The 26783-nt window shown below is 38.2% G+C and overlaps 1 protein-coding gene across 2 annotated transcripts in view; it reads right to left on the bottom strand.

Moving 5' to 3' along the window:
* Nucleotides 1–374: 374 nt before the first annotated feature.
* The window catches only part of GHR (growth hormone receptor), a 297195-nt gene continuing 270786 nt past the window's right edge, over nucleotides 375–26783 (bottom strand). For both annotated transcript variants that reach the window (XM_040262428.1, XM_040262429.1), the window contains exons 6-10: nucleotides 24432–24610; nucleotides 19750–19915; nucleotides 17347–17437; nucleotides 10292–10361; nucleotides 375–3386 (exon numbers count right to left, since the gene is read on the bottom strand). In XM_040262428.1, coding sequence (XP_040118362.1) covers nucleotides 2415–3386; nucleotides 10292–10361; nucleotides 17347–17437; nucleotides 19750–19915; nucleotides 24432–24610 — 1478 coding nt within the window. In that variant the 3' untranslated portion in view covers nucleotides 375–2414. The remainder of the gene's footprint in view (nucleotides 3387–10291; nucleotides 10362–17346; nucleotides 17438–19749; nucleotides 19916–24431; nucleotides 24611–26783) is intronic.

The following is a 26783-nucleotide window of genomic DNA, read 5'->3' as shown; positions in this document are numbered from 1 at the left end:
AATGTGTGAATGGTAGAGGGAGAGCTGTTTTTCCCTTCTAGGCAACAGGCTTAAGCTCTCCCCCTTCTCACAAACACACACCCCCACAAGTGTCATGCATGCTTTGATGCATCCAAAATATGGCTCTAAGAGTCCTGGAAAGCCAGCAGGATATTTCTGCACTGGGCTCTTGTTTCCTTAAAAAAAAAAAAAAAGAAGTAAGGAGCTGTCTCCTCTGCTTCTGTATTTCAGCCCAGATAAAAAATCACACACATTGCTATTGTGTTTAAGCTACTGTACTAAGTTCTCCTTACAAGGAGAAGAACTCAAGAGTATGCAGTCTGATTGAGGATGTTTTTCTGTGGTGTTTGATAACAGAAGGATACCATCACAAATCCAAGAAAATAAATTTATTAAACTTTGAAGGAAAAAAATCCACAGACATAAAGAAAGTTAAATATAAACTGCAGGACACAACTAGTCATACTAGTGAATAATGGCTTGTGTGGCCAGCAAAGTACCAAAATGACATTCGGAGACCGATTGAGGTATTTAGCTATTTTTGGCTATAGAAATGTTGTCAGCCTACTGTGAAATGGTAAGATAGTTTCCCCAAACACACAGTTTTAAGTTGAATTAGGTTCTACATAGATGAAATTGTCTATGAAACTAAATTATGTAGCTCTTAGAGAAAACCATAGCAGCAAGATAGCAGAAAACCTATTGAACATTTATTACAAGTAACATATTGAACTTTAAACACCCAATTCTAGTTTTTCTGCAAGAAAGAAGGAATTTAAAATTACCAACCATTAAGCTTATTTTCTAAAAAGGTCTGAGCTAAATGGCAAATGTGCTTTTTAAGTTAAAGCTAACCTTAAAGTTTTATTAACTTTTAAAAAATACTTAAAGTGAGAAGCATTCATGAGTGAGATGAGTCTTCTCTTCTTGACAAACCTTTTGCGGAGCAACCCCAATGCTCCTTGAATGATGTTTAATTTATTAAGGGATTGAGCAATAACTTATAAATTACTCAGACCTCTTTTTCTTCTAACTACCAGCTTTAAGGCCAATTCACTCAGAGAGGAGGTAAAAAGTGATGAAACTCATTTTACTGCTTTAAATAAATCCTATAAAAGATGTGGTGAGGAAGAAAGTTTCTGCTATGGGTTTAAATACATTTTTGAGTCATCTTTAGGGATTTAAAATTTTGGGTTTTTTTTTTTTTTTGCTTGTTTTTCATTATCACTAACAATGAGCATGTGTCTGGCTATTGGGTATGAAAGAAAAACCTACTTCTTGAACTTTTTATTCCATAATCTGGTTAACTTCACTTTGACCAGCTTCAACTTACAAAATGCTTCTTGTTCCTTTTCCTTCCTTAGATAAATATGAAATATGAGACATTGCGGTGGAGGTTCTAAGGCTTGACTCTTATGATATGCATGCACTAAGACACTTTTTTCCAGGGTACTGCAGTGATTAAGCATCCTGGTCAATAGGAATGAGCTGTAATTTCTACTTCTCTTAGTATGTAGCCCTCTGACATGAACCAAAACTTGGGTAAGAAAAGGTGTTTTTTTGTTGTTGTTCTTCTGTGGTATTTTTTGGTTCATGGTAAGTTGATTTGTGCAAACATTTAAAAGTTTTCTAAATTAACAAATATTTGTTTACAAATTCAGATAAGATGAGTACTTTCCAATAATGCAGCTAACTACAATCATTTCAGAATCACTTAAAGAGTTTTAGGAGGTATAAAAAGGGCCTTGTAAAAAACTAGTTTTTCTTCAGGTGCATTGACCAAAGCATTAAACCAGCTTTAGACTGCAGTTATTACATTCTTTAGATGGGTTGGCATGAACTACAGTACACCGTGTACAGTGTAATAGAAAATAGCCATGCTTAAAGTGTAAATTATTAAAAATATCTTTATCCATTTTATGCCAAAATAAATGTTTTACGTATCCAAACTATTTCTTGTCTTCTTACCTATAATTTTAGTTCCCAATTATTAAAAAAAAATTAGCCTATGCTATGATTTGCATTCAATCTTCCTGAACTGCAAAAGCCACCTGATTTTTCGCTTTTTCAAAAAGCATGATTAACTATACATTAAAAAACATAGCCATTCAATGCTTAGTAGCACAAAATTAACATCCACAATAACAAGACAATTACTGCCACTAAACAGTCTTTGAGATAGTTCTTTAAAATATTTACAATTCACAACAGGAATATTTATCTGATTAAGGATTCTTCTTTTTTTTTAATATTATGTTTCAACATTTCAGGAAAAGGCATTTAGAATTCATATTCCCCACCCTCAACTCATCCCCCTCCCCACAAAAAGTTTAAACATTGTTTTGGTTTAAGCATTCATGCCCCAGCCAACCCTGTGCCATTCAATGCGTAGCTCATGGGAAATCAAAGAAAAGCTACGGCATGATTTTGTTCAGTTGGTCTGTGCTCACATAGCCACATGATGAGAGAAACTCTTTGTCAGGCAAGGGTAGGGCAGTTGCATTGAGTACGAGGCCCTGTGGAGACTGTACTATATGAATGGAGGTATAATCTGGGACAGGTATCTCAGAACTTGGAACATGTTCTGCTGTCCCTGACCTCCCGGCTGTAGTGGTAAGGCTTTCTGTGGTGATGTAAATGTCTTCCTGGTTAAAGCTTGGCTCTACATGTGATTCAGCCTCGACATCAGGGGCCAGGGCAAGGTACTTTTTGGCATCTACCTCGCAGAAGTAAGCGCTGTCCACGATGAAGTTTGCTTGGCAGGGTGTCACCACTTCTGGGTGTGTGTCACACTGGGGGTTCCCAGTCTTATTCTTTTGGCCTGGGGAAAGGACCACATTCCCTGCTGGTGTAATGTCGCTTACCTGGGCATAAAAATCAATGTTTGCCAATGAACTTGGATTGCTGAGCTGTGTATGGACAGCTTGATGAGTTGACTCAGTTCCACCAATAGGAAGTGGTCTTGGTTTGTTTTCCTCTACTAGGATAACACTGGGCTGCTGGCTAGCAGGGGCAGCATCATTAGAAGGTGAGTTATTTTGATTCTTCTGATCAAGGCACAAGATATCTGCTTCCCCTTTTAACCTTTGTGGCTGAGCAGCCTCTGAGGTACCATCGCACATGTCACTGACATGGAAATCAGTCTCCAGAATGTCAGGTTCATAACAGCTGGTACGCCCAGAGTCGTCATCCTTTGCCCCAAAGATATTGAGTGATTTTTCATGGTCATTGCTTAGAAGTCTGTCTGTGTCTGACCCTTCAGTCTTCTCATCAGGGTCATCAATATCTAGTTCAATAAATTCAACCCAAGAGTCATCATTGTAGAATTCGTGTTTATAGTTGTCATGAATGGCTAAGATTGTATTCACCTCTTCTAATTTTCCTTCCTATAAAATAGAAAAAGAAGATCTATGAAAATAAACTCACAACAATTGATTTAACAAATATTGAGTCTAATCAGTAACAAAATCATGTAACAAACCATATAACAAATACATTAGTGAAGAACTTTTCTTTTTTAAAATTATTTTCCATTATGGTTCATCAGAGGATACTGAACATAGTTCTCTGTGCTATACAGAAGGACCTTGTTTATCCATTCCATATGTAATAGCTTATATCTGCTCACCCCAGCATCACACCATCCCTCCTCCAACCCTCTCCCCCTTGGCAATCGTGAGTCTGTTCTCTATGTCTGTGAGTCTGTTTTTGTTCATAGATTCATTAGTATCATATTTTAGATTCCACATATAAGTGGTATCATATGGTATATGTCTTTCTCTTTATGATTTACTTCACTTAGTATGATAATCTCTAGTTGCATCCTTGCTGCTACAAATAGCATTATTTCATTCTTTTTTAAATGACTGAGCAGTATTCCATTGTATATATGTCCCACATCTTTATTCATTCATCTGTTGATGGACATTTAGGTTGTTTCCCAGTCTTGGCTATTGTCAATAGTGATTCTATGAACACAGGGGTGCATGCATCTTCTTGGATTAGAGTTTTGTCTGGATATATGTCTAGAAGTGGGACTGTTGGATCACTGTTGTTATTCAGTCGCCAGTTGTATCTGACTCTCTGCGACCCCATAGACCACAGCACGCCAGGCCTCCCTGTCCCTCTCCATCTTCCAAAGTTTGCCCAAGTTAATGTCCATTGCATCAGTGATGCCATTCAGCCATCTTATCTCTGATGCCCTCTTTTCCTTCTTCCCTCAATCTTTCCCAGCATCAGGGACTTTTTTGATCAGTTGGCTGTTGTCATCAGATGAACAAAATACTGCTGCTTCAGCATCAGTCCTTCCAATGAGTATTCAGGATTGATCTCCCTTAAGATTGACTGGTTTGATCTCCTTGCTGTACAGGGGATTTTCAGGAGCCTTCTCCATCACCACAGTTTGAAGGCATCAGTTCTTTGGTGCTCTGCCTTCTTTACAGTCCATCTCTCACAACTGTATGTGACCACTGGGAAGACCATAGCTTTGACTATACAGACCTTTGTCGGCAGAGTAATGTCTCCACTTTTCATCACATTGTCTAGCTTTGTCATAGCTTTCCTGCCAACAAAAAGCTTGAATCATATGGTAATTCTTTAGTTTTCTGAGAAATCTCCATACTATAAATATTTTCCATAGTGGCTGTACCAACTTACATTCCAACAGTGTAGGAGGGTTCCCTTTTGTTCACATCCTCTCCAGCATCTGTTATTTGTAGTTTTAATGATGGCCATTCTGATTGGTGTGAGGTGGTACCTCATTGTAGTTTTGATTTGTACTTCTCTAATAATTAGCAATGTTTAACATCTTTTTATGTGCCTATTGGCCATTTGTATTTCTTCTTTGAAGAAATGTCTGTTTAGGTCTTCTGCCCAGTTTTCAATTGGGTTTTTATTATTGTTGTTGAGTTGTATGAGCTGTTTTCATATTTTGGAAACGAAGCCCTTGTCGGTCTCATTATTTGCAAATACATTCTCCCATTATGTAGGTTCTTTTCCTTTATGGTTCCTTTTGCTGTGCAAAAGCCTGTAAGTTTGATTAAGTCCCATTTGTTTATTTTTGCTTTTATTTCTATTGCCTTGGGAAACTGACCTAAGAATACATTGATATGATTTATGTCAGAGAATGTTTTGCCTATGATCTCTTCTAGGAGCTTCATGGTATGTATGTGTTAGTTGCTCAGTCGTGTGCAACTCTTTGTGACCCCATGGACTATAGCCTAGGAGGCTCCTCTGTCCATGGGGATTCTACAGGCAAGAATACTGGAATGGGTTCCCATGCCCTTCTCCAGGGGATCCTCCCAACCCAGGGACTGAACCCAGGTCTCCTGTATTACAAGTAGATTTTTTTACTGTCTGAGCTACCAGGGAAGCCCTGATGGTAAAATGCCTTATATTTAAGTCATCTGCATGTAACAGTTGGCCTCTTCCCTTCCAACTTGGATAAATTTTCTTTTTCTTATCTGATTTCTGTGGCTAGGACTTCCAATACTATGTTAAATAGAAGAAGTGAGAGTGGGTATCCTGGGCCTGTTCTAGATTTTAGCATGAAGGCTTTCAGCTTTTCACCATTGGCTATTACATTGTGTGTGGGTTTGTCATTTGGCTTTTATTATGTTGCAATATGTTCCCTTTATACCCACTTTGGTAAGAGTTTTATCATGAATGGATGTGAAATTTTGGCAGATGGTCTTTTTTCTTGAGATGATCATGTGATTTTGTCTTTTGTCTGTGTATCACATTGACTTGTGTGTGTTGAACATCCTTGTGAACTTGGAATGACTCTTGGTTGTAGTATATGATCTTTTTTTTGTTATTGCTTTTGGATTTGGTCTGCTAATATTTTGCTGAGAATTTTTGCATCTATATTCCTCAAAGATATTGGCCTGTAATTTTCTTCTTTGGTGGTGTCTTTGTCTGGTTTTGGTATCAGGGTGGTTTCATAGAATGTTGTTGGAACTCCTCTTCAATTTTTTGGAAGCATTTGAGAAGGATCAGTGTTATTTCTTCTTTGTATGTTTGGTAGAATTCACCTGTGAAGCCATCTGGTCCTGGACTTTTCTTAATAGGCAGTTTTAAAATTACATATTCCATTTTACTTCTAGTGATTGGTCTTTTTAAATTATCTATTTCTTGATTCAACTTTGGTGGGCTGTGATTCAAATCTGGTGGGTATGTTTCTGAAAACTTGTCCATTTCTTCTAGGTTGTCAAATTTGATGGTGTATAATTGTTTATAGCATTCCCTATGGTCTCTGTTATTATTGTGGTATCAGTTTTTATGTCTCCTTTCTCATTTCTTGTTTTGTTTGGGTTCTCTCTCTTCTTCTTGGTGAGCCTGGCCAGAGGTTTATCAATCTTGTTTACCTTTTCAAAGAATGAACTTTTGGTTTTATTGATTTTTTTTCTATTTTTTAATCACTATTTTATTTCCTCTTTGATCTTGATTATTTCCTTCCTTTTGCTGATTTTATGTTTTGTTTGTTTTCTACTTCAAGTGGTAGATTAGGTTTTTTTCTTGTTTTGATGAGGAAGGCCTATATAGCTATGAATTTCCCTCTAAGAATGGCTTTGCTACATCTCAAAGATTTTGTATGGTTGTATTTTCATTGTCATCTTTCTCAAGGTAGTTTTAAATTTACCTTCATCATTGACTCATTGGTTTTTTAGTAGCATATTGATTTGTGATCATTTTTATTTCATTTCTTTTTCTGTGGTTGACTTTTAGTTTCATGCCATTGTGGTCAGAAAAGATGCTTGAGATAATTTCTATATTCTTTGTTGAGGCCTGTTTTTGTGCCCCAGTATGTGGTCAATCCTAGAGAATATTTCATGTGCATTTAAAGAATGTATATTCTGTTTTTTATGGATATAATGTCCTGAAAATATCAATGAGGTCTAACTGTTCTATCATGTCATTTATGATCCCTGTTGCCTTGATTTCTGTCTAGGAGATCTGTCCACTGATGTGAGTAGGGTGTTAAAGGTCTCGTACTATTACTGTATTCCTGTTGGTTTCTCCCTTTATATCTGTTAGGATCTGCTTTATGTATTTGGGTGCTGCAACATATATGTTGACGAGTATAAAGTTCTTTTCTTGTATTGATCTTTTATCTTTATATAGTGTCCTTCTTTATCTTTTTTATGGCCTTTATTTTAAGGTATGTTTTGTCTGACATGTGTATTGTGATTCCCACTTTGTCATTTCCATTTGCATGAAATCTTCTCTCATCACCTTTCAATCTGTGTGTCCTTTGCTCTAAACTGGGTCTCCTGTAGGCAAGATAATGTAGGCTCTCATTTTTTCACACAGTCTGCCATTCTGTGTATTTTGATTGGGATGTTTCGTCCACTGACATTTAAGGTAATTATTAATTGATACATATTTATTACTATTTTAAGTCATGCTTTCCCATTGATTTTTAAATTTCTTCCTTGTCCCCCTCCTTTTTTTTGTGGTTTGAATTATTTTTGTATTATGTTCTTTTTAGTTTTTGCGAATCTGTTGTATGTTTTTAATTTGTGGTTACTTTGTTTTTTCAAGTATGTATATACCCTATTATATTCTACCTGCCTTAGACTAGTAGTCATACAGGCTCAAACACATTCAGGGAAATGACTAAAAAATTTTACATTTTTGTACTCTTTTCTCCAGGATTTTGATGTCCTCTTACATCTTCATGTTCATCCTTTTGCTGTTCATTTTGGTTATCATCACTTTCATAGACATTTTTAAAAAATCTGTATACTGGCTTATTTAGGTGATTTACTTTCTAACTGTGATTTCCTCTTCTCTATATATTCTTACTTCTTTTATACTTAGAGAAGGCCTTTCAATATTTCCTTTGTATGTGTGTACGCTCAGTCATGTCTGACTCTTTGTGATCCATGGACTATAGCCCGCTAGGCTCCTCTATCCATGGAATTTTCCAGGCAAGAATACTGGAGTGGTTTGCCATTTCCTTCTCCAGGTGTCTACCCATCCCAGGGATTGAACCTACATCTCTTGCATTGACTGGTGGGTTCTTTACTAGCTGAGCCACCAGGGAAGCCCTTTAGGTAGGGAAGTCCGTTCAGTTCAGTTGCTCAGTTGTGTCCAACTCTTTGTGACCCCATGGACTGCAGCATGCCAGGCTTCCCTGACCATCACCAACACCTGGAGTTTACTCAAACTCATGTTCAGTGAGTTGGTGATGCCATCCAACCATCCCATCCTCTGTTGTCCCCTTCTCCTCCTGCCTTCAATCTTTCCCAGCAACAGGGTCTTTTCCAATGAGTCAGTTCTCTGCATCAGGTGGCCAAAGTAATGGAGTTTCAGCTTCAGCACCAGTCCTTAAAATGAATATTCAGGAATGATTTCTTTAGGATTGACAGGTTTGCTCTCCTTGCAGTCCAAGGGACTCTCAAGAGTCTTCTCCAAAACCACAGTTCAAAAGCATCAATTCTTTGGCACTCAGCTTTCTTCACAGTCCAACTCTCACATCCATACATGACTATTAGAAAAACCATAGCTTTGAGTAGATGGGCCTTTGTTGGCAAAGTAATGTCTCTGCTTTTTAACATGCTGTCTAGGTTGGTCATAGCTTTTCGTCCAAGGAGCAAACGTCTTTTAATTTCATGGCTGCAGTCACCATCTGCAGTGATTCTGGAGCCCCTAAAAGGTAAAGTCCCTCACTGTTTCCATTGTTTCCCCACCTATTTGCCAGGAAGTTATGGGACCAGATGCCATGATCTTAGTTTTCTGAATGTTGAGTTTTAAGCCAACTTTTTCACTCTCCCCTCACTTTCATCAAGAGGCTCTTTAGTTCTTCTTCACTCTCTGCCATAAGGGTGGTATCATCTGCATATCTGAGGTTATTGATATTTCTCCTGGCAATCTTGATCCCAGCTTGTGCTTCATCCAGCCCAGCATTTCTCATGATATATTCTGCATATAAGTTAAATAAGCAGGGTGACAATATACAGCCTTGAGGTACTCCTTTTCCTATTTGGAACCAGTCTGTTGTTCCATGTCCAGTTCTAAGTGTTGCTTCCAGACCTGCATACAGATTCCTCGAGAGGCAGGTCTGATGGTCTAGTATTCCCATCTCTTTCAGAATTTTCCAGTTTATTGTGATCCACACAGTCAGAGGCCTCCCTCATGTCTCACATGCCTGCCAATGCAGGAGATATGGGTTTGATCTCCGGGTTGGGAAGATCCCCTGGAGAGGGAAATTGGCAATCCACTCTAGTAGTTTGTTTTTATTATGGATGTCTGTCACTTTTTTCCTCAGTATCTGCTGGCCTTATTCCCTTGATAAGGAGAGTGTGCAAGTGTGATAGCTGGTGCCCAATCCTCAGGTAATCTGTGGTGACTCATGTGTGCCCCTGGAGCACATGTTGGGAGCAGAGGTGGTGAGGTACTCCTTGAGTTTACAAGGAAGGTGGTGTCAGCTCATGACCACTCCTGAAGTGTGGGGGTGGGTAGTAGCTTGTGATAGCTCTTGGAGCTGGTGGGGCGGGGGGATGCCTGTTACCTGAGAGCAGATGCAAGGATAAAGGCTGCAAGGTCCTACCTCAACCCTTACGCAAACAACAGTGCCTGTCCTCTAAGATGGTCCAGGCTTGCACCATGTACATCCTCAGGTGTGGTTACACCAAACTGCAGCCCCTTCAGGCTGTTTTTACACAACCAACCCAAGTCCTTTCCCTGGGTCTAATCTCTGAAGCCTGAGCTTCGGCACCCAGCCTGCACCAGTGGACATGGGTCTCTGGCTGGGGAGTGCGGGGGAGTGGCGCTGACCATCTGTTCAGGTTTCTCTACATGCTAGCTGTTACAAACCAATTACTGTGTTCTTCTCTAAAGCTCTGAAGCTCCCCCTCTGTCCTGGCTGATCTCCCCACCAGTGAAGGGACTTCCTGGGGTGGAGTCCCTTTCCCATTTCTTTCTTTATTCTTTTGTCCTACCCAGTTACATGGAGAGTTTCTTGCCCTTTCCCGAGTTTGGATGTCTTCTGCCAGTGTTCAGTAGATATTCTCTGAGGATCAATCCATATGTAGATGTATTTTTGATAAATTTGTGGGAGGAGGTGAGCTTCATGTTCTACCACTGTCATCTTGATTCAGAAGTCACGAACTTTTAAATACATAAGACATTCTCATAATTTTAAGGGATGTATTACTTAAAAACTTTTCCCAGAAGGAATACAAAAAATTAAATGTGATACATATAGCTTGCAAAAGGTTTCAACATAAGGCTCTGTTCTTAAGGTAATAATTAGTGTCATGTACAACTTAGATATTTTATTAATTACCTTGAGGAGATCTGGATCAATTCCTTTAATCTTTGGAACTGGAACTGGGGGTAGAATCAGCATCTTAATCCTTGAAAACAAAATTTTGTTTTGATGTAAGTTACTCATTCTCATTTCAAAGACAAATAAAATATTGACAATATTATTACTAATATAAAGTAACAGAATATTTGGAATAAGTGAATCTGAGAAAGAGAAGGAAAAGCATTAAGCAGTGAATGATGAGGCAAAACTAAAGAATGGAAAAAAACCAAACAATCCTCATCTGAAGTGAATTTAAATAAAATGTGGTTTTCCTATAACTTTTCCTTAATGTCTTTTATAAAGTTTCAGAATTGGGAGTTAGACATTTAATTCCATCTGAAGCCAATTTCCATGTCAGTTATAAGGAGGTAATTTTAATACATATCTCATCCATAATTTGTTGGGGAAGGGGAGGAGAAAGAGCCAATCCATGTAGAGATATGCACCCTAAAAAAAGAGTGGGCTGAGATAAGTTCATACCACAATGCTCACATGAATTATAAAATTATCTAAGATCATCTCATTAACCAGGATGTCACTGCATGATTCATTTCAGTTGGGACAGACTAAATTTGAATTATTTCTAATCAGCACAGGTTTATATACCCAATTCTATAATGCACTTAAATTTTCTGTTCCAAATATTTACATTACTTTTTGACCATAATTTATTTCAATGTCTATCCTGCCTATCTTGTGCCTAATTGTATTCCCAGCACTTAGAAAATTTCTGGCACAGAGAAACATTGCCTGAATAAATCTGAGTAAATCATTTGTCTATTTCATTAATAGTGTGAATAGAGTTTTCATTTTAAAATCAACACTGTGGCTCTGGAATAGAGATTATCCATTCCAATCTGATTTTTGGATATCAGATGATATTCTGCTCAGTGTGAATAGATAGTGTGGTCTACTCAATAGGGAGGGCTTCCCGGGTAGCTCAGCTGGTAAAGAATCTGCCAGCAGTGCAGGAGAGCCTAGTTTGATCCCTGGGTTGGGAAGATCCCCTGGAGGAGAGCATGGCAACCCACTCCAGTACTCTTGCCTGAAGAATCCCCATGGACTGAGGAGCCTGGTGGGTTACAGTCCATGAGGTTGAAAAGAGTCGCACATGACTGAGCAACTAAGCACAGCACTCAATCGGGAACCCATTCTCTGAATGTTTTCATCACTTTTTAACCTAATCCAAGGCAAATTTCATTTTCTACGTTGAATTTGAGTAGACTCACTAGTTTTACTTAGTGGGACAAGTGTTAAATTGTTACTGATGAATAGAAATAATAGGAAAAATAAAGCATGCTATTAATAACTGCTACCACTTTTGAATGCCTCTAATAATGCCTCTAAACACCGAAACTGTGTTGGCAAATTTCAGTCTGTGGGCCAAATCTGTTCTGCCCTCTGTTTTTGTAAAGAAAGTTTTTTTAGAACATGGAGTCAAGTTCATTTTACATATTATCTATGTAACATAGTTTAAATATTATCTATGGCTGCTTTCCTGCCACAGTGGCAGAATTAAGTAGTACTGACAGAGACTGCATAGCCCAGAAAGCCGAAGATTTACTGTTCGGTTATTTTTAAAACAACTTTGCCAACATTTGTGCTAAACATTTCCTTTGGTGCTTACCACGACGAGGGAGGAAGAAGATATTATCTGTGGAAAGATTTAGAGATTTAAGGAACATGTTCAAATCACACACTAATACTTGGTTCAGCTGGCACTCAAATTCAAAGTAGCTGACTCCAAAATCCATGCCCTGTGCTTTATGTCATGCTGCTGGGTTAACTTGTTTCTGCATTTCTAAATAAATAATTCACAGGTTCTGTTGTTGTTTAGTTACTAACTCATGTCTGACTCTTGCAATCCCATGGACTGCGGGACACCAGCAGGCTCCTCTATTCTCCATTAACTTCTGGAGTTTGCTTAAACTCATGTCCATTGAGTTGGTATTGCTATCTAACCATCTCATTCTCAGCCGCCCCCTTCTCTTTTTGCCTTCAGTCTTTCCCAGCATCAGGGTCTTTTCCAATGAGTAGGTTCTTCGAATCAGGTGGCCAAAGTATTGGAGTTTCAGCTTTAGCATCAGTCCTTCCGATGAATTACTCAGGACTGATTTCCTTTATGATTGACTATTTGATCTCCTTGCTATCCAAGGGACTCTCCTAGTGTCACAATTCAAAAGAATCAGTTCTTCAGCACTCAGCTTTCTTTATGGTCCAACTCTCACATACGTACGTGACTACTGGAAAAAACATAGCTTTTTTTGACTATACGGACCTTTGTTGGCAAAGTGATACCTCTGCTTTTTAATATGCTGTCTAGATGTGTGATAGCGTTCCTTCCACAGAGCAGTATCTTTTAATTTCATGGCTGCAGTCACTGTCAGCAGTGATTTTGGAGCCCAAGAAAATAAAATCTGTCACTACTTCCCTTTTCCACCTTCTATTTGCCATAAAGTGATGGGACTGGATGCCATAATCATAGCTTTTTTTGAATGTTGTTTCAAGCCAACTTTTTCACTCTCTTTTCACCCTCATCAAGAGACTCTTTAGTTCCTCTTTGCTTTCTGCCATTAGAATGGTGTCATCTGCATATCTGAGGTTATTGATATTTCTCCTGGCAGTCTTGCTTCCAGTTTGTGATTCATCCAGCCCAGCATTTAGCATGATACTCTGCAAATAAATTTAATAAGCAGGGTGACAATATATAGCCTTGATGTACTCCTCTCCCAATCTTGAACCAGTCTGTTGTTCTGTGTCCAGTTCTAACTATTGCATACAAGTTTCTCATGAGACAGGTGAAGTGGTATTTCCATCTGGTATTTCCATCTCTTTAGGAATTTTCTAGTTTGTTGTGATCCACACAATCAAAGGCTTTAGCGTAGTCAATGAAGCAGAAGTAAATGTTTTTCTGGAATCCCTTGCTTTCCCCACGATCCAGCGGATGTTGGCAATTTGATCTCTGGTTCCTCTGCCTTTTCTAAATTTAGCTGGTATATCTGGAAGTTCTTGGTCCACATACTGTTAAAGCCTAGCTTGAAGGACTTTGTGTATTACCTTGCTAGCATGTGAAATGAGCACAATTGTACAGTAGCTTGAACACTCTTTGGTATTGCCCTTCTTTGGGATTGGAATGAAAACTGATCTTTTCTAGTCCTGTGCCCACTGCTGAGTTTTCCAAACTTGCTGACATATTGAGTGCAGACCTTTCGCAGCATCATCTTTCAGGATTTGAAATAGCTTAGTTGGAATTTGGTCATGTTCACTAGCTTTGTTTGTAGTAATGCTTCCTGAGGCCTACTTGACTTTATACTCCAGGATGTCTGGCTCTAGGTAGTGACTACATCATCGTGGTTATCTGGGTCATTAAGACCTTTTTGTATAGTTCTTTTGTGTATTCATGCCTCCTCTTTTTAATCTCTTCTGCTTCTGTTAGGTCCTTACCATTTCTGTCCTTTATCCTGCCCATCCTTGCATGAAATGTTCCTTTGATATCTTCAATTTTATTGAAGTGATCTCTAGTCTTTCCCATTCTAGTGTTTTTCTTTATTTCTTTGCATTGTTCATTTAAGAAGGCCTTCTTATCTCACCTTGCTATTCTCTGGAACTCTGCATTCAGTTGGGTTTGTTTTACCCTTTCTCCCATGCCTTTCGCTTCTCTTCTCTTCTCAGCTATTTGTAAAGTGCCCCTGCCCCCACCCCCACCCCAGACAACCACTTTGCCTCCTTGCATTTCTTTTTCTTTGGGATGGTTTTGGTCACTGCCTCCTGTACAATGTTATGAACTTCCATAGTTCTTTAGATACTGTGTCCCAGATCTAATCCTTAGAATCTACTCATCACCTCTACTGTATAATCATAAGGGATTCAATTTAGGTCATGCCTGAAAGGCCTAGTGGTTTTCCCTACTTTCTTGTATTTAAGCCTGAATTTTGCAATAAGGAGCTGATGATCTGAGCCACAGTCAGCTCCATGTCTTCTTTTTGCTGACTGTATAGAGCTTCACAGGTTCAAAACCAAAAATGTAACATAACTCTAATTACAGGAAGCAAAGATCCCCCAATATGCTTTACTCTGTATGGGTCCCTCTTTTTTTTTTTTAAGAGGATGATGCATTTAGGTACTTGAGAGTCAGCTGTCAGGGAAGTGTTGTTGCCTTTAGGCTAGGGTGGCACACCCTGTAGCCTGGAGCGACCAAGGCAGTCATAGGGAGAGAGAGGAATTGTGACCGAGAACATGTGCCCTTTTCGAATGGGATGGTTGGTCCTCTGTCTCGGGACCTATTGCCATGCAGGATTATCAGCCCAATTTCACTATTTTTTTAATATGGCAGTGACTTACATTTTTTATTTTGGGTGTTCTGGTCTTTGTTGCTGCCCAGGCTTCTCTCTAGTTGTGGGGCGTGGGTTCTACTCTAGTTTTGGTGCAGGGGCTTCTCACTGCAGTGGCTTCTCTCATTGCAGAGCATGGACTCTAGGGCCTGCGGGCTTCAGTAGCTGCAGCATATGGTCTCAGTAGCTGCAGTTCCTGAGCTCTAGAGCACAGGCTCAATGGCTGTGGTGCACAGGATTAGCTGCTGCATAGCATGTTGGATCTCCCCAGACCACGGATCGAACACATGTCTCCTGCACTGGCAGGCAGATTCTTAACGACTGTACCTACCACCAGGGAAGTCCGAGATCTCTGTTTTTAAAGATAATCTAGTAATCTTGATTTTTGTGTGAAAATTCCCTGTTTTAGAAACACTTTGTAGCAAAACCGTTCCTCAAAAATCAGAAGGCAAAAAAAAAAAAAAAACCCCAGCAAAACATGGATGTGCAGGCTGAATCTGGCTTTCAGGTTGCCACTTCTGTTTTATGTTGATTCAGTTATTTCCTTCCTGATTTAGTCATATAGCTTGATGCCTACAGTAAGTTGTATGGTGGGAGCAACAGAGTATAGAATAAAGATAAACTGGCATGAAACTATGTTTCTCATCTTTATTGTTTAATTCAAATCCAAATTACACTATACATTTTACTAGAGTTGACTCTTAATGATTGAATTAAGAAAGGGAGCAGTGGCTTGGTTTGTGAACTAACAAAAATCTCAAGCAAACACAAGGAGCCCCTGAAATCCTTTATAGTCCTGAAGTTCTGCGGTAACTGACATACTATCTCATTCTTTTGAGTTTTATTTTAATTGTTCTTTCTACACTAGCTGACAGCTATTTTCTACCATTTCCTGCTTTCATTAGAACATGGAAATTTAGACAATGATAAGGGTTTTTGTGGGCATATGAAAAAGGAAGATAAGTTTTTTGTCGCAAATAATTAAATTCAGAACAGGGAGTTTGGCAGTACAAATAGATTTTCAATTTTTTTTCCAATTTGGTGATTTTGACCAAGTGTCATAGTTAAAAACTTCATTATTCATAGAAAACTATCTTTTAGACAAAGGTTAATATATTTCCTTTGTAATTCTATTTGATCAGAGGATGACTTTTTCTTCCAAATATTGTTAGCTAATGTAATTCAGCAACATAAATTTGCTTGGCTTTCGTGATGACTTGAAATTGACAACTAATATTAAAAGTAAATTACTTTATGTATGTAGTAAGTTTATCTGCTGTAGTTATATATAAATTAGCCTATCACCTAACTGGGCAGTTCAGTGAATTCAAATTAATCTACAGAATAATTTGGCTCCTTTGGCATTACTTAAGTAATGAATACATTTAAGTAAATAATTGTTTAGAATTTTATTTACTAACTTCCTCCCAAATTGAAAGCTGCTGTTATACTGCTTTATAATACTTGTATTTCTAAGACAATGTTGCTAGAAAGATAGAAAACAAAATTCTCCGGAGTTAATTTTGTCCCCCTGAGTTTACATTATTAAATTGGAGATGAAACTCTACTAAAAATAATCCTTCCTGCATTCACTTGGAGACTTTTAAGCTCTAGAATTCTTCTATTGAAATTCTGTTTTGATGTTTACAAATGCTATACAGCTTCAAAACAAAGTAAAAAAATTTCACAATATATTCATAATATAGAGCCTATTTTGATTTCTAGATGCCTCCTGGCTTCACCTGGAGAACTTGTCTTTGGTTTTAGATAGAATAGCCAACTGTCTCTATTTGCCTAGACACAGAATTTTTAGTGTTAAAACCAGGAAAGTCCCAGGCAAACAGAGTGTCAGCTACCCTAATTCTAGGAGGAGGGACAAGATTAACCCATGGGACTTAAAGCATATTCTAAATGTAAGAAAACTGGCAACCCATACCAACCAGTAACTTTTCCAATATTTTGTATTAAAAGTTTCTGTAGTCTATACTGAGTTTCTTTCAAGAATGAAAATAGAATAATGGTCCTTACAGCTTAAGGGAAACGTAAACATCATATAATCCAACACCCTCAAATTACCCAAGAGAACGTGGAGTCCTAGAGAGACAAAGGGACTCAAATGAACTCAAACAACAGTGGCAGAATAATAACTGAAACCTGCCTTCTGGCTGCAAGAGGATGAAGAATGGTGTTCTCAAACTTAGAATTTTATCTCTGACAAAAGAAGGTAAAATACCAAACTGTAAGTATCCAAGCAATTTACATAAACCCAAATTTACTTAAGATTGGTATCATATGAAGTCTAAAGAAAGGTTTTATTAGATTGAATTATCTAGTAGCTTTAGTTCACCACTTAAATTTTTGCTCTTATATTAGGACTGTGTCAAACTTAGCCAAAGTCTCAAAGCTGCCTCAGGGGCCTGGAATAAATACCAGTTCAGACCTTTAAGGTGCATGTCACATGGAATGTAGTCACTGGCCTCACCCTCTTAACATCCTATGCAACTTTCCAGATAAAACTGAGACCTGTGTTGTCTCTATGTGGACACAACAAAGATGTAAATGTATAGCGATAACATTTCACTGGGTTGATAAAACACTTCACTCAAGATTCACAAAAGAAAACATCAAACAATAGATGGAAACATGGACATTTGCTAAATAACTGGCAAAACATATCAGAGTAGATTATATCACACTTACCTTTGCTGTTTAGAAAATATGAGTAAAAATAATGTCACTGTTAGCCCAAGTATTCCAAAGATGATAATTAAGAACCATGGAAACTGGAAATCTGAAAAACACAAAAATAATATCTCACAGAACTATGAATAGTTGAAGTTTACATTTCATTCTCCTGTTCCACATAAAACATCCTAATTTGTATTCATCTAGTAAAGTCAATGACTTCATTTGATAAACACTGAAACAGAATGCAATGACTTAGTATTTTCTAAGAACAGCTCTATCGACTTCTTCAGATCCTTTTGTATACCAAAAAAAAAAAAGTAACAGCATACAATTTACGCACAATCCATGTTTATTATCTAAACAACCTGCTTTAAACATCTTATGTATTCAGGGTGTGTCATTAAAAGGCATCACTCGAGGGAAAAGTGATGCTTGTTAATATACTACTTTACCTAAATAATGTCCACTTTTTTTTTTAATGTGATCTTTAGATCTAGATCTGATCTAGACTGAAGTGAAGTGAAGTCCCTCAGTCGTGTCCAACTCTTTGCAACCCCGTGGACTGTAGCCCACCAGGCTCCTGTGTCCATTGGATTCTCCAGGCAAGAATACTGGAATGGGTTGCCATTTCCTTTTCCAGGGGATCTTCCCGACCCAGGGATCGAACCCAGGTCTTCCACATTGCAGGCAGACACTTTAACCTCTGAGCCACCAGGGAAGACTCTAGACTGAGGATCCATCAAAAAGATGGGGGCCAAGTTGTACTTTTGAATCATTATTAAAACTTCTTAGTTTTTACAGCTTAAAAAGTACTGTTTGACAGAAGATCAGTACTAGGACGCTCAGATTTTAGTATGCTGTTCAGTTGCTAAGTCATGTCTGACTCTCTGCAACCCCATGAACTGCAGCATGCCAGGCTTCCTTATCCTTCACTATCTGCCAGAGTTTGCTCAAACTCGTGTTCATTGAGTCATGCCCATTGATTCAGAATGTAGTATAATTGATAGAAAATTTGTGGGAGACTGTTTAGAACAAGGGCCACAGTGGCAGAGGTTGACTACGTTTAAGGTGGAATTTCCCTGGTGGCTCACATTGTAAAGGACCTTCCTGCAAGGCGGGGGAAGATCCCCTGGAGAAGGGAATGGCTACCCATTCCGGTATTCTTGTCTGGAGAATCCCATGGACAGAGGGGCTTTGTGGGCTACAGTCCATGAGGTCATAAAGAGTAGGACACGACTGAGCAGCTAACACTTTCCCACTTCTTTTCACTTTTACCATAACACTGCTTTACTGAAAGTAAGTTTTTATGCTGTGATATTTTTATTTTCTTATTCACATATTAAAATCTACAAGGGAGCTATTATGCATGCTACAAAGAATTAGTGGGGGAGAGAATACCATTTTTTTTGTTCTTGTGGTATCTATAACTTTATATCAATGATATACTTAGGAATATAATATAAAGCAAGAGTCTTTTTCCTTTTCTAACAGAAGTAAAAAGTTGTTTAAAAAAATCTAAGTGAATTAAATGCCATCACGATAAAGGGCATGTGACAAATATACTTTTTCTTAAAAATGTAATTTTTAATATAAATTTATTTTAATTGGAGGCTAATTACTTTACAATATTGTATTGGTTTTGCCATACACTGCAAATGTACTTTTAAGCCAGAATTTCCATATATCAAATACTGTCTGAAACAAGCCTACTGAGGAGAGCTTAGAAAAAATCGTGCTATAGACATTTTTACCTGTGCTATATAGTATCATGGGTTCTACCTGTACCATATATGCAGAAACAATTGTGTTTATATTTTAAAATTACATTTCTTTTAGATAGGATCTTCAAATATTCTGTCACCCTTGAGCACAACTAGCACATGATTTATCAAGCCTTCCTCCAGATAAAGCCACACACACACTTTCTAAAACCAATAAGCACCTGCCATTGACTAATGCTGATTCAATACTAGGCTTTCTTTTAGAAGCCACATAGATCGCCATTCATCCAGATTCAGAATTTCTTCTCTGTGTATTTGAAAAACCTTTTTTTATTATTATAAATGCAAAACAAACTCAAAGTATTAGAAATACAGAAACATATAAAGAAAAGAATCACCTGAAATTCTGTTATGTGGAATTATCACCCCACTCTCCTCCATCAGTAACTTTGTGTCTCTTCTCCTCTTTAACTGGCACCTACATCATGACTTTTTCTGAACAATTCAGAAGTGAAATCCTTCTTCCTCTTTTGTAATGGATAATACCTGTTACAGGTAGTGAACTCCAGGTCCCTCATCCTGAAAACTGATGCTAATGTATATTGATCTGGACAACACTCTAATAATGTAGGGAATGTATGCCTGTGTATTGACAGAAATCATGTTGGCTGCCATCTTAATCTCTTAGGTTTACCTTCTTCACATGCAGATGGGTTCATCTGAGGAAATGTTATCAGGAGCACCTCACTGAACTTGCCATATTTTTCAGTGTTTCGTTGTCGGCTTCTCACACGCACTTCGTACTCTTTATCCAGTCTCAACGAGTACATCGGAACTGATGTTACCAGTAAAGGGTCCATCTTTCAAGACAAAATATAAAACTTACTGGTTAGACAGTCAACCACTCGATGCAATAAGCTCCATGAGGTGCTTCTGCATTTTTATTCAAAATGAATTTCTGGAAAGTAGGAAATATTTTAAAATGCACTCGTGGAGTTTGCTATTTAGGGAAAGATCTAAGTGAGTAACTTAGTAACATATTGCAAATTAACTACACTTCAATTTAAAAATGGTAAAAAAGTCACTTTGTTAAATAAATCACAGTCCTCAAATTAGTTCTGTTATAAACCCAAAGATATGATAGACTTGTTTAAAGAAATGCATCTCTATTCTTGCATTAGGCTGTCAGATATTCTACTAAGATCAAAGGATAATAGACTTATTATAGAGGATGGCAGAATTACAAAGAAGATTACAGATACACTGCCTACCTTTGGAATATTACATTGTTATATGAAGACATCAGGACAGTAAAAAACAAACATATTTCCTATTCTTTATGTCTATACCTGTTCTTTGGAAATCTTGGGCAGTCATTCATATGATCACAGAATTGTAAAGTGTTCTAGAAAAATCAGTTGTTTTAAAGTTTCAAATAATTCTATCAGCTTGTTCTATAAGGCTTAAAGCCATCTCAAAAATATATGCTATTCAATATCTATGAAGAAAGGTCACTAGAGGCCTTTGGTAACAAACATCAGGATCCCACAATCCTGAAGGTCAGGCTATTCCTTTACTTTCCCAGGGAAGGTAGGTGAGATTCTCAGACATGTTGCTATCAAAGAGGTAGACACAACTAATGATGGGGTTTTCCTTCAAGTCAAATATTCAAAGCAAGTAGTCAATATATGCTTTTTATATATTTTCAGGTAGAACATCTTGCTCCCATTTATAGGAAAACCAGGAACCCTCTTTTTCAACAGCCTGGGTTATTCACACAAATAAGATTCTCATAATTTTTTAAGTTAGAAGCTGGACCTTTAGCTTCTAAAACAAATTTCCTTTTACTACAGTTAGTTTCTACTCACAAAGTACCTCTTCCCCCCACCCCCCCGCCCATGTACACAGAATGGTTAGTTTGATCTTTTATAGAAGCTTAATACATGGAATATTTATGTACTTAATATGCTTCTGAATATTTAAGAAAAATAAAAAGCTTAAAAGTCTATTTACTATTCTTGAAGCCCTAAATTTCTCTGTCACCATCACCAATATATTATTTCTTTCAGGTTTCATTAATAACAAAATCCCAAAGGGGCCAAGTGATTCGATTTACGGCCCCCTCTTCATCTTTCCTCAGCCCTCCACAGCAGCCACACCAAATTCAAATTTGCTCACATGACTAATACCGCCCTGACCCCTGTCACCTGCCTATGAGGGAACACCTATTCTTGGCTAATTCTCAGTGTAACTACCGCTGATATTCTAAGAAGTCTTTTCTGGCAGTTTTCCCTACTCCATCCTGCCTGAGAATACACATATTATTTCTTTTAATTCATTGCTCAAATTTCTATATTATACCACATATTCCCTGGGAGAAAACAATGCTTTCATCCTCTTTACATCTCCGAAGCCCAGAACAATATCAGGTATATAGAGAAGAGCATGGCAACCCACTCCAGTATTCTTGCCTAGAGAATTCCATGGACAGAGGAGTCTGGCAGGCTACAGTCCACAGAGTTGCCATACAACTGAGTGACTAACACTTTCAGCATTTACTTTTTCAGTGGGTACTCAAGAGATGACCCATACGTGTGGATAATTCTATGCCACTCATTAAGTCTTAAAAAAACAACCCCCCCAAATTCAAAAACACAATCGGTTTAGCAGGTAGATACTTGTAAGCAACTACATGGTCATAAGAATTACTACTATATTCAAAATGTGTTTAATAAATTAAAAAATGGGCATATTAATACTAAATTCAATGTTGTCAAATGGTAAATTCTTGATATAAGCAACACACATTAGCTTTTTTCCCCTTGGCTTACAATCCTCTTTTTTTTTTATGCTTATGCCTCTTGTTTTTACAACCAACTAGATCATAAGTTCTTTAAGAAAGGTCAGTTGTCATAGATGGGTCCTTGATACTCATGGCAACTCTGAGACCCTTGCAAAATACCAAACTTATAAGTATCATGGATTTATAACTGAGAATTTCAAAAATACTAATTTCAAAATGATGATAAACTGATTTTATGTTCATATATTTTTTATAAGAATTATTGTACTTTCTGAAAGAAAATTATAGTGAAAAAATGACATTGTTTCACGTTCTTACAAATTTACTATCTGGCTTAGTAGAAGATGCTTATATTTTTACATTTGCTTCTGAATTAAAACTGTGTTAGGATGTGTGGTTTTGGTTGAGATGCATGAATAAAACTTGATCTCACAGATATATAGTGAGAAAATGGAAGACAGCTTTTAATAGCTGTTTCAGCTAATTATATATATTCTTCCTTAACACCACCACCACCACCAACAAAAAAAAACTCAGTAAATGGTATTTTCTTAAAGGTTAGTTGCAGTGTGAAATCTGAAACCATGTCAATAAATCTTTCACACTTCTTTATATTAAAATCCACCACTGCAACTAGTACTTTGAATGCATCATTTCTCCATTTGTGGTTTGGTTACAGCATGTATGGTCACTTGGAAAATATCACTCACTGAGTTGTGCAGATTTTCTAACTGTTCACACATTTCATTATACAATATTTAAAAAAAAGAAACTACTTTTGCTAAGATCACCATTGATTGCATCAGATCTTCAAAGGTTGGGAACACTCTCAAGCTCACAGCTGCAGATGCCGAAGTTTTAACTTAACCTTGACAGCTCAAATTTTCTCACTGGCAACAAATACTGTCCATTGTTTTTCTTGAAGTGTTAAGCTCACTTTATTCTTTTCCAAGAACTATTTGCCAAATATTTGCCAACTCAAATATGAAAAGTCATCTATCAGTTTACCAGTTGTTCTTTCAAAGTAAAAATGGTGTTCCAAGCAAAAAGCAGCTAGTTCAGCAGGAACTCAGGTGTTTAATAATGCCTTTGCTCAAAATAACCATCCACAGCTCTGTATGCAGCCAAAGTGCTTTATGTGTACACAGAATATGAAAAAGCTACATAGAAATCATGATCTAATAAACTGAGAAATATAGACACTGCTTCGTCAAGGACATTCTTATGTGACCTGCCTCCCCACCTCGCCTGCTCCCATTTCTTTTCTGTGAGTACAGAGTGGTGCAGAGCACAGTGACTATCAGTAGAGTTTGGAGTTATTTCCCTGATTTGTGCGAAGGCAGCAGCAGTGTTTCCACCATTGCTTTTGTACCACCTATGTAAATCAACACGGTCAAAAAAGGAAAGAACATTCTAGTATTATTATGGAAATAGTCTTGACTCTGTGGACTCCCTGAAAGAGTCCCAGGGACCCTCAAGGGTTCAAAATTTATACTTTGGGAAAATGCCACCCTGGGGTGCCTAGCATGGTGCTTTGTGTATACTAGTTATTTCAATACTTGGTCGGTTGCTGAATAAATGTTTGACTGAAGTTTGAATTTAGAAAGCCTTGTTTGACTCAGCATCCAGCCAAACTTTTCTGTACCAAGTTATGGAACAGATATCTAAATTAGAATGATTCCACAAACAGAACCTTGAAGCCAATATTTAACTGTTCATAGTGCTCTAAACTTAACTTTCCTGTAATGACAGAACTGGCCCCATTTTCAGCAGTTCACTGAATGGACAGGCCCTGGTGTCTCAGTTCTAGGAGTGAGGCCATGCCAGGATGCTGGGCATGACCTGGTGACTGGCCAGAAACCACTGGCTTGGCCAGGCCTGTGGCTGTGGTTAGACTGATTTAGAATTGGTTACACTGAAAGCAGCACGATAATCCTGCTTTTCTTCTTGTGTGCCATGTGGAATTTATCTCGGTGCCCAGTTCCCATGCCCTTGGCAAGGAAGTGAGGAGTTCAGAGGTCAACCCAGTACCAGGCTACTTGCCTAAGTAAAAACCTTTTAGCTTGATTTTCCCCTGGGGTATGTGACAAAACATCCTTCTGAAACTCTAGGGAATCAATTCCCTCCCTTTGTTTCCCTCCTGGAGTCACCAAAGAACTTATTTTAGTGGGAGTCTCCTGAACAGTGGCAACTAAAATCCTGGGCGAATATTTAGCCACAGCTCACTACTGACCTTGATCATAACCTTTCCCATGTTTAGCCACATCCTCACAGACAGCTGAGTGACTAGAGTATGTGATATTGTTTTAAGGTTAGACCGGACACCAGTGATGACTGGAGAAATAATTTTCCTTTGCTTCCATAGGTTTCCATATAAAACTCCATGTAAGCATCTGCTGTCTTAAAGAATTCCAAGATGAAATTTTAGTGATTATGTCCATTTTTCTCAAATAAGAAATTAGAACTGGGATATGTGGTATTAAGTCAAAAGAAAGTCTAATTAGAAATGAGAGGGGTTGTTGAACACAAGAAAAGTCAAGGGTTTTTCAACGTGAGATGTAATAATATCTTACCATTTTCCACTGGGTCTCATTTAGTTCTTTATAGTGCAGTTCATACTCTAGGATTATCCATCCCATCTTAACATCTGTATTGGGTGGTGGTTCCCATTTCACTAGGATGTCGGCATGAATCTCCGTCAAACTGATGTTCAGTAGAGTCCAGTTGAGGCCAACGGGTGGATCAGGTTGTACTGTGCATTTCAGCAGAGAATTAGTACACAGACATAGCTTGATGTTAGTGGAATGCATTTTTCCGAAGACGACTAAGTTACTTCATACATTATTCTCAATTCTTCCAATATTCCCATCATTATACTTCCACTTTATGGCAGAGTATCATTTTTAAAATTAAGGATGACCTGTTATTAATTGAAAAAATAGCCCCTATAAAAAATTCCTTTTTGAGTTTAAAATCTGATCTATAGCTGTTCTTGAAGATCTGTCACATTTTGCATTTCTTTTGGCTCTGATAAGATGAATACTTTGGGATTTTGGCAAAGGAATTCACTTTAACTCAGAACTGAAAGGAATAGAGAGTCAGAAAGACCCAAGTGTATTTAAACATGTGGCCATTTTGGAGCGAGGGGTGGAGAAATCTTTTTTCTTCCGTATGTTACCTGGGGCAAGGCCTTTTAAATTTTCTTTCTCATTTATTTCTGCACTGCTACAGAAGCACAGTCCTTCAGAACACTTGGTAAATACCCCTTCATTTGTCTTCCTAGCCCCATGTGATCATTTCTTCAAGTATAAAAGAAAGGCGTTACACTGATCTCTCAAATGGTGATGAATCAGTGTTTTCTGTGTTTTACTTAACCGCATGCTATTGACACTACTTTTTAAAAAACAGAGAAAGTCCCAATTTGACTAATCATGATCACATTTAAATTGGAGGGATTTGCAAAAGGCTAAGCTACATATGCTGCATAATGATACCTACACCTCATCTTTCCAGTTTTGTTGGGGATTGATGAATTCTGAAAACCAAAGCTTAACGCTTTATATGACTGAACAATAAAAATGTTTTTAAAGGGAAATTTTCTCAAATTTATTATTCATGTTGCATCTAACCACCCCCCCCGACTTTCAATAGAGGATATAGAACAGGGTCCCTTTTGAGAATGCTCAGTACCACCATGATGAGCATAATAATAACCATCTCTCTTACTTCTAGTCTTCTGCCTGTAACCTGCTCCTCTTCCACCTTCCCTAATTCTGTTAATGATGACTCCATTCCTGCAGGATGAAAATGGTGAACCCTTCCTTGACTCACTTCCCCGCCCCACCCCCATCACCTCACATTCTGTCAGCTGTAATTTTAAGATATTTCCAGAATCTATCCACTTCTCTTCACCTGCCCCACTCTTACCTGGTCCTAGCCATTATCATTTTGTTTTGAAGCATTAGCCTCCTAACTAGTCTCTTTCTGTGGTCCATGTCCCCTTCAGTTTATTCTTGATACAATCTTCAACACTGTGGACCTGCTGGTCATCCTAACACTTAAGTTAGATCACATTGCTCATCATTTAAAGCTTTCTGAAGGCTTCCTATCTCCAGGCGAAAGTCAAAGTCACATCATGCTTAAAGGGTGCCAAAGCTTTGACCCTCTGATCTCCAGGATCTGGTTTATGATCATGCTCCTCCTTCCCTCTCCATGTGTCCTTCCACTACCACGCTCTTCCATGCTCTTCCTTGAGTGAGCAAAGGCATGCTCCCACCTCCAGATCTTTACCCTGTCTATGCCCTCTTCCATCAGATAGACATGGGACTCTTTTCTCATTTCCTTCTTTACTCAAGTGTCTGTCTCAACGAGGCCGTGTGTGATAACGCTCCCACTGCAGCCTCTCCTATTTTCCCACATTGTCTTTCCTCCCAGCATGATCTCCTTCCACTCACACTGAGAAAAAGTCCCCCTGGTGCAGACACTTCCTGCCTCTAGCACCTAGAACGCTACCTGGCCCAAGGAAGAGACTCAAAGAAGCGTGGAATAAACTGAACGAATGACAGACGCCTAACTCATATACGACTTTAAATCCAGCTACCAGTCCTGAGAGGTCTAGTAGAGTACATGCATAATACACGAGGAAGCTGAAGCTTGTGATCAGCATCTTCAGAGCTATAGGGTCACCCCATTTTTTTTGTTGTCTCTCATTCTCAGCTCCCTCCCTCCCTGCTATCACGGTAACCCTGCCTGTCATCATCTTTTGCCTTGATTATCACAAAGCCTTCTAATCTAGTCTGTGCTATTCTAATCTACCCTCTACACTGAAGCAAGATGAATTTCCCTGAGACGTTAGTACCATACTCTCGGGCTTCCCAGGTGGCGCTATGGTAAAAAACTTGCCCGCCAACACAGGAGACATAAGA

The sequence above is a fragment of the Oryx dammah genome, unplaced genomic scaffold (genome assembly GCF_014754425.2).
Source record: "Oryx dammah isolate SB20612 unplaced genomic scaffold, SCBI_Odam_1.1 HiC_scaffold_20, whole genome shotgun sequence".
Classification (NCBI taxonomy): domain Eukaryota; kingdom Metazoa; phylum Chordata; class Mammalia; order Artiodactyla; family Bovidae; genus Oryx; species Oryx dammah.
Note: the sequence above shows the minus strand (reverse complement) of the source record. Positions and strands in the feature narration are given on the sequence as shown.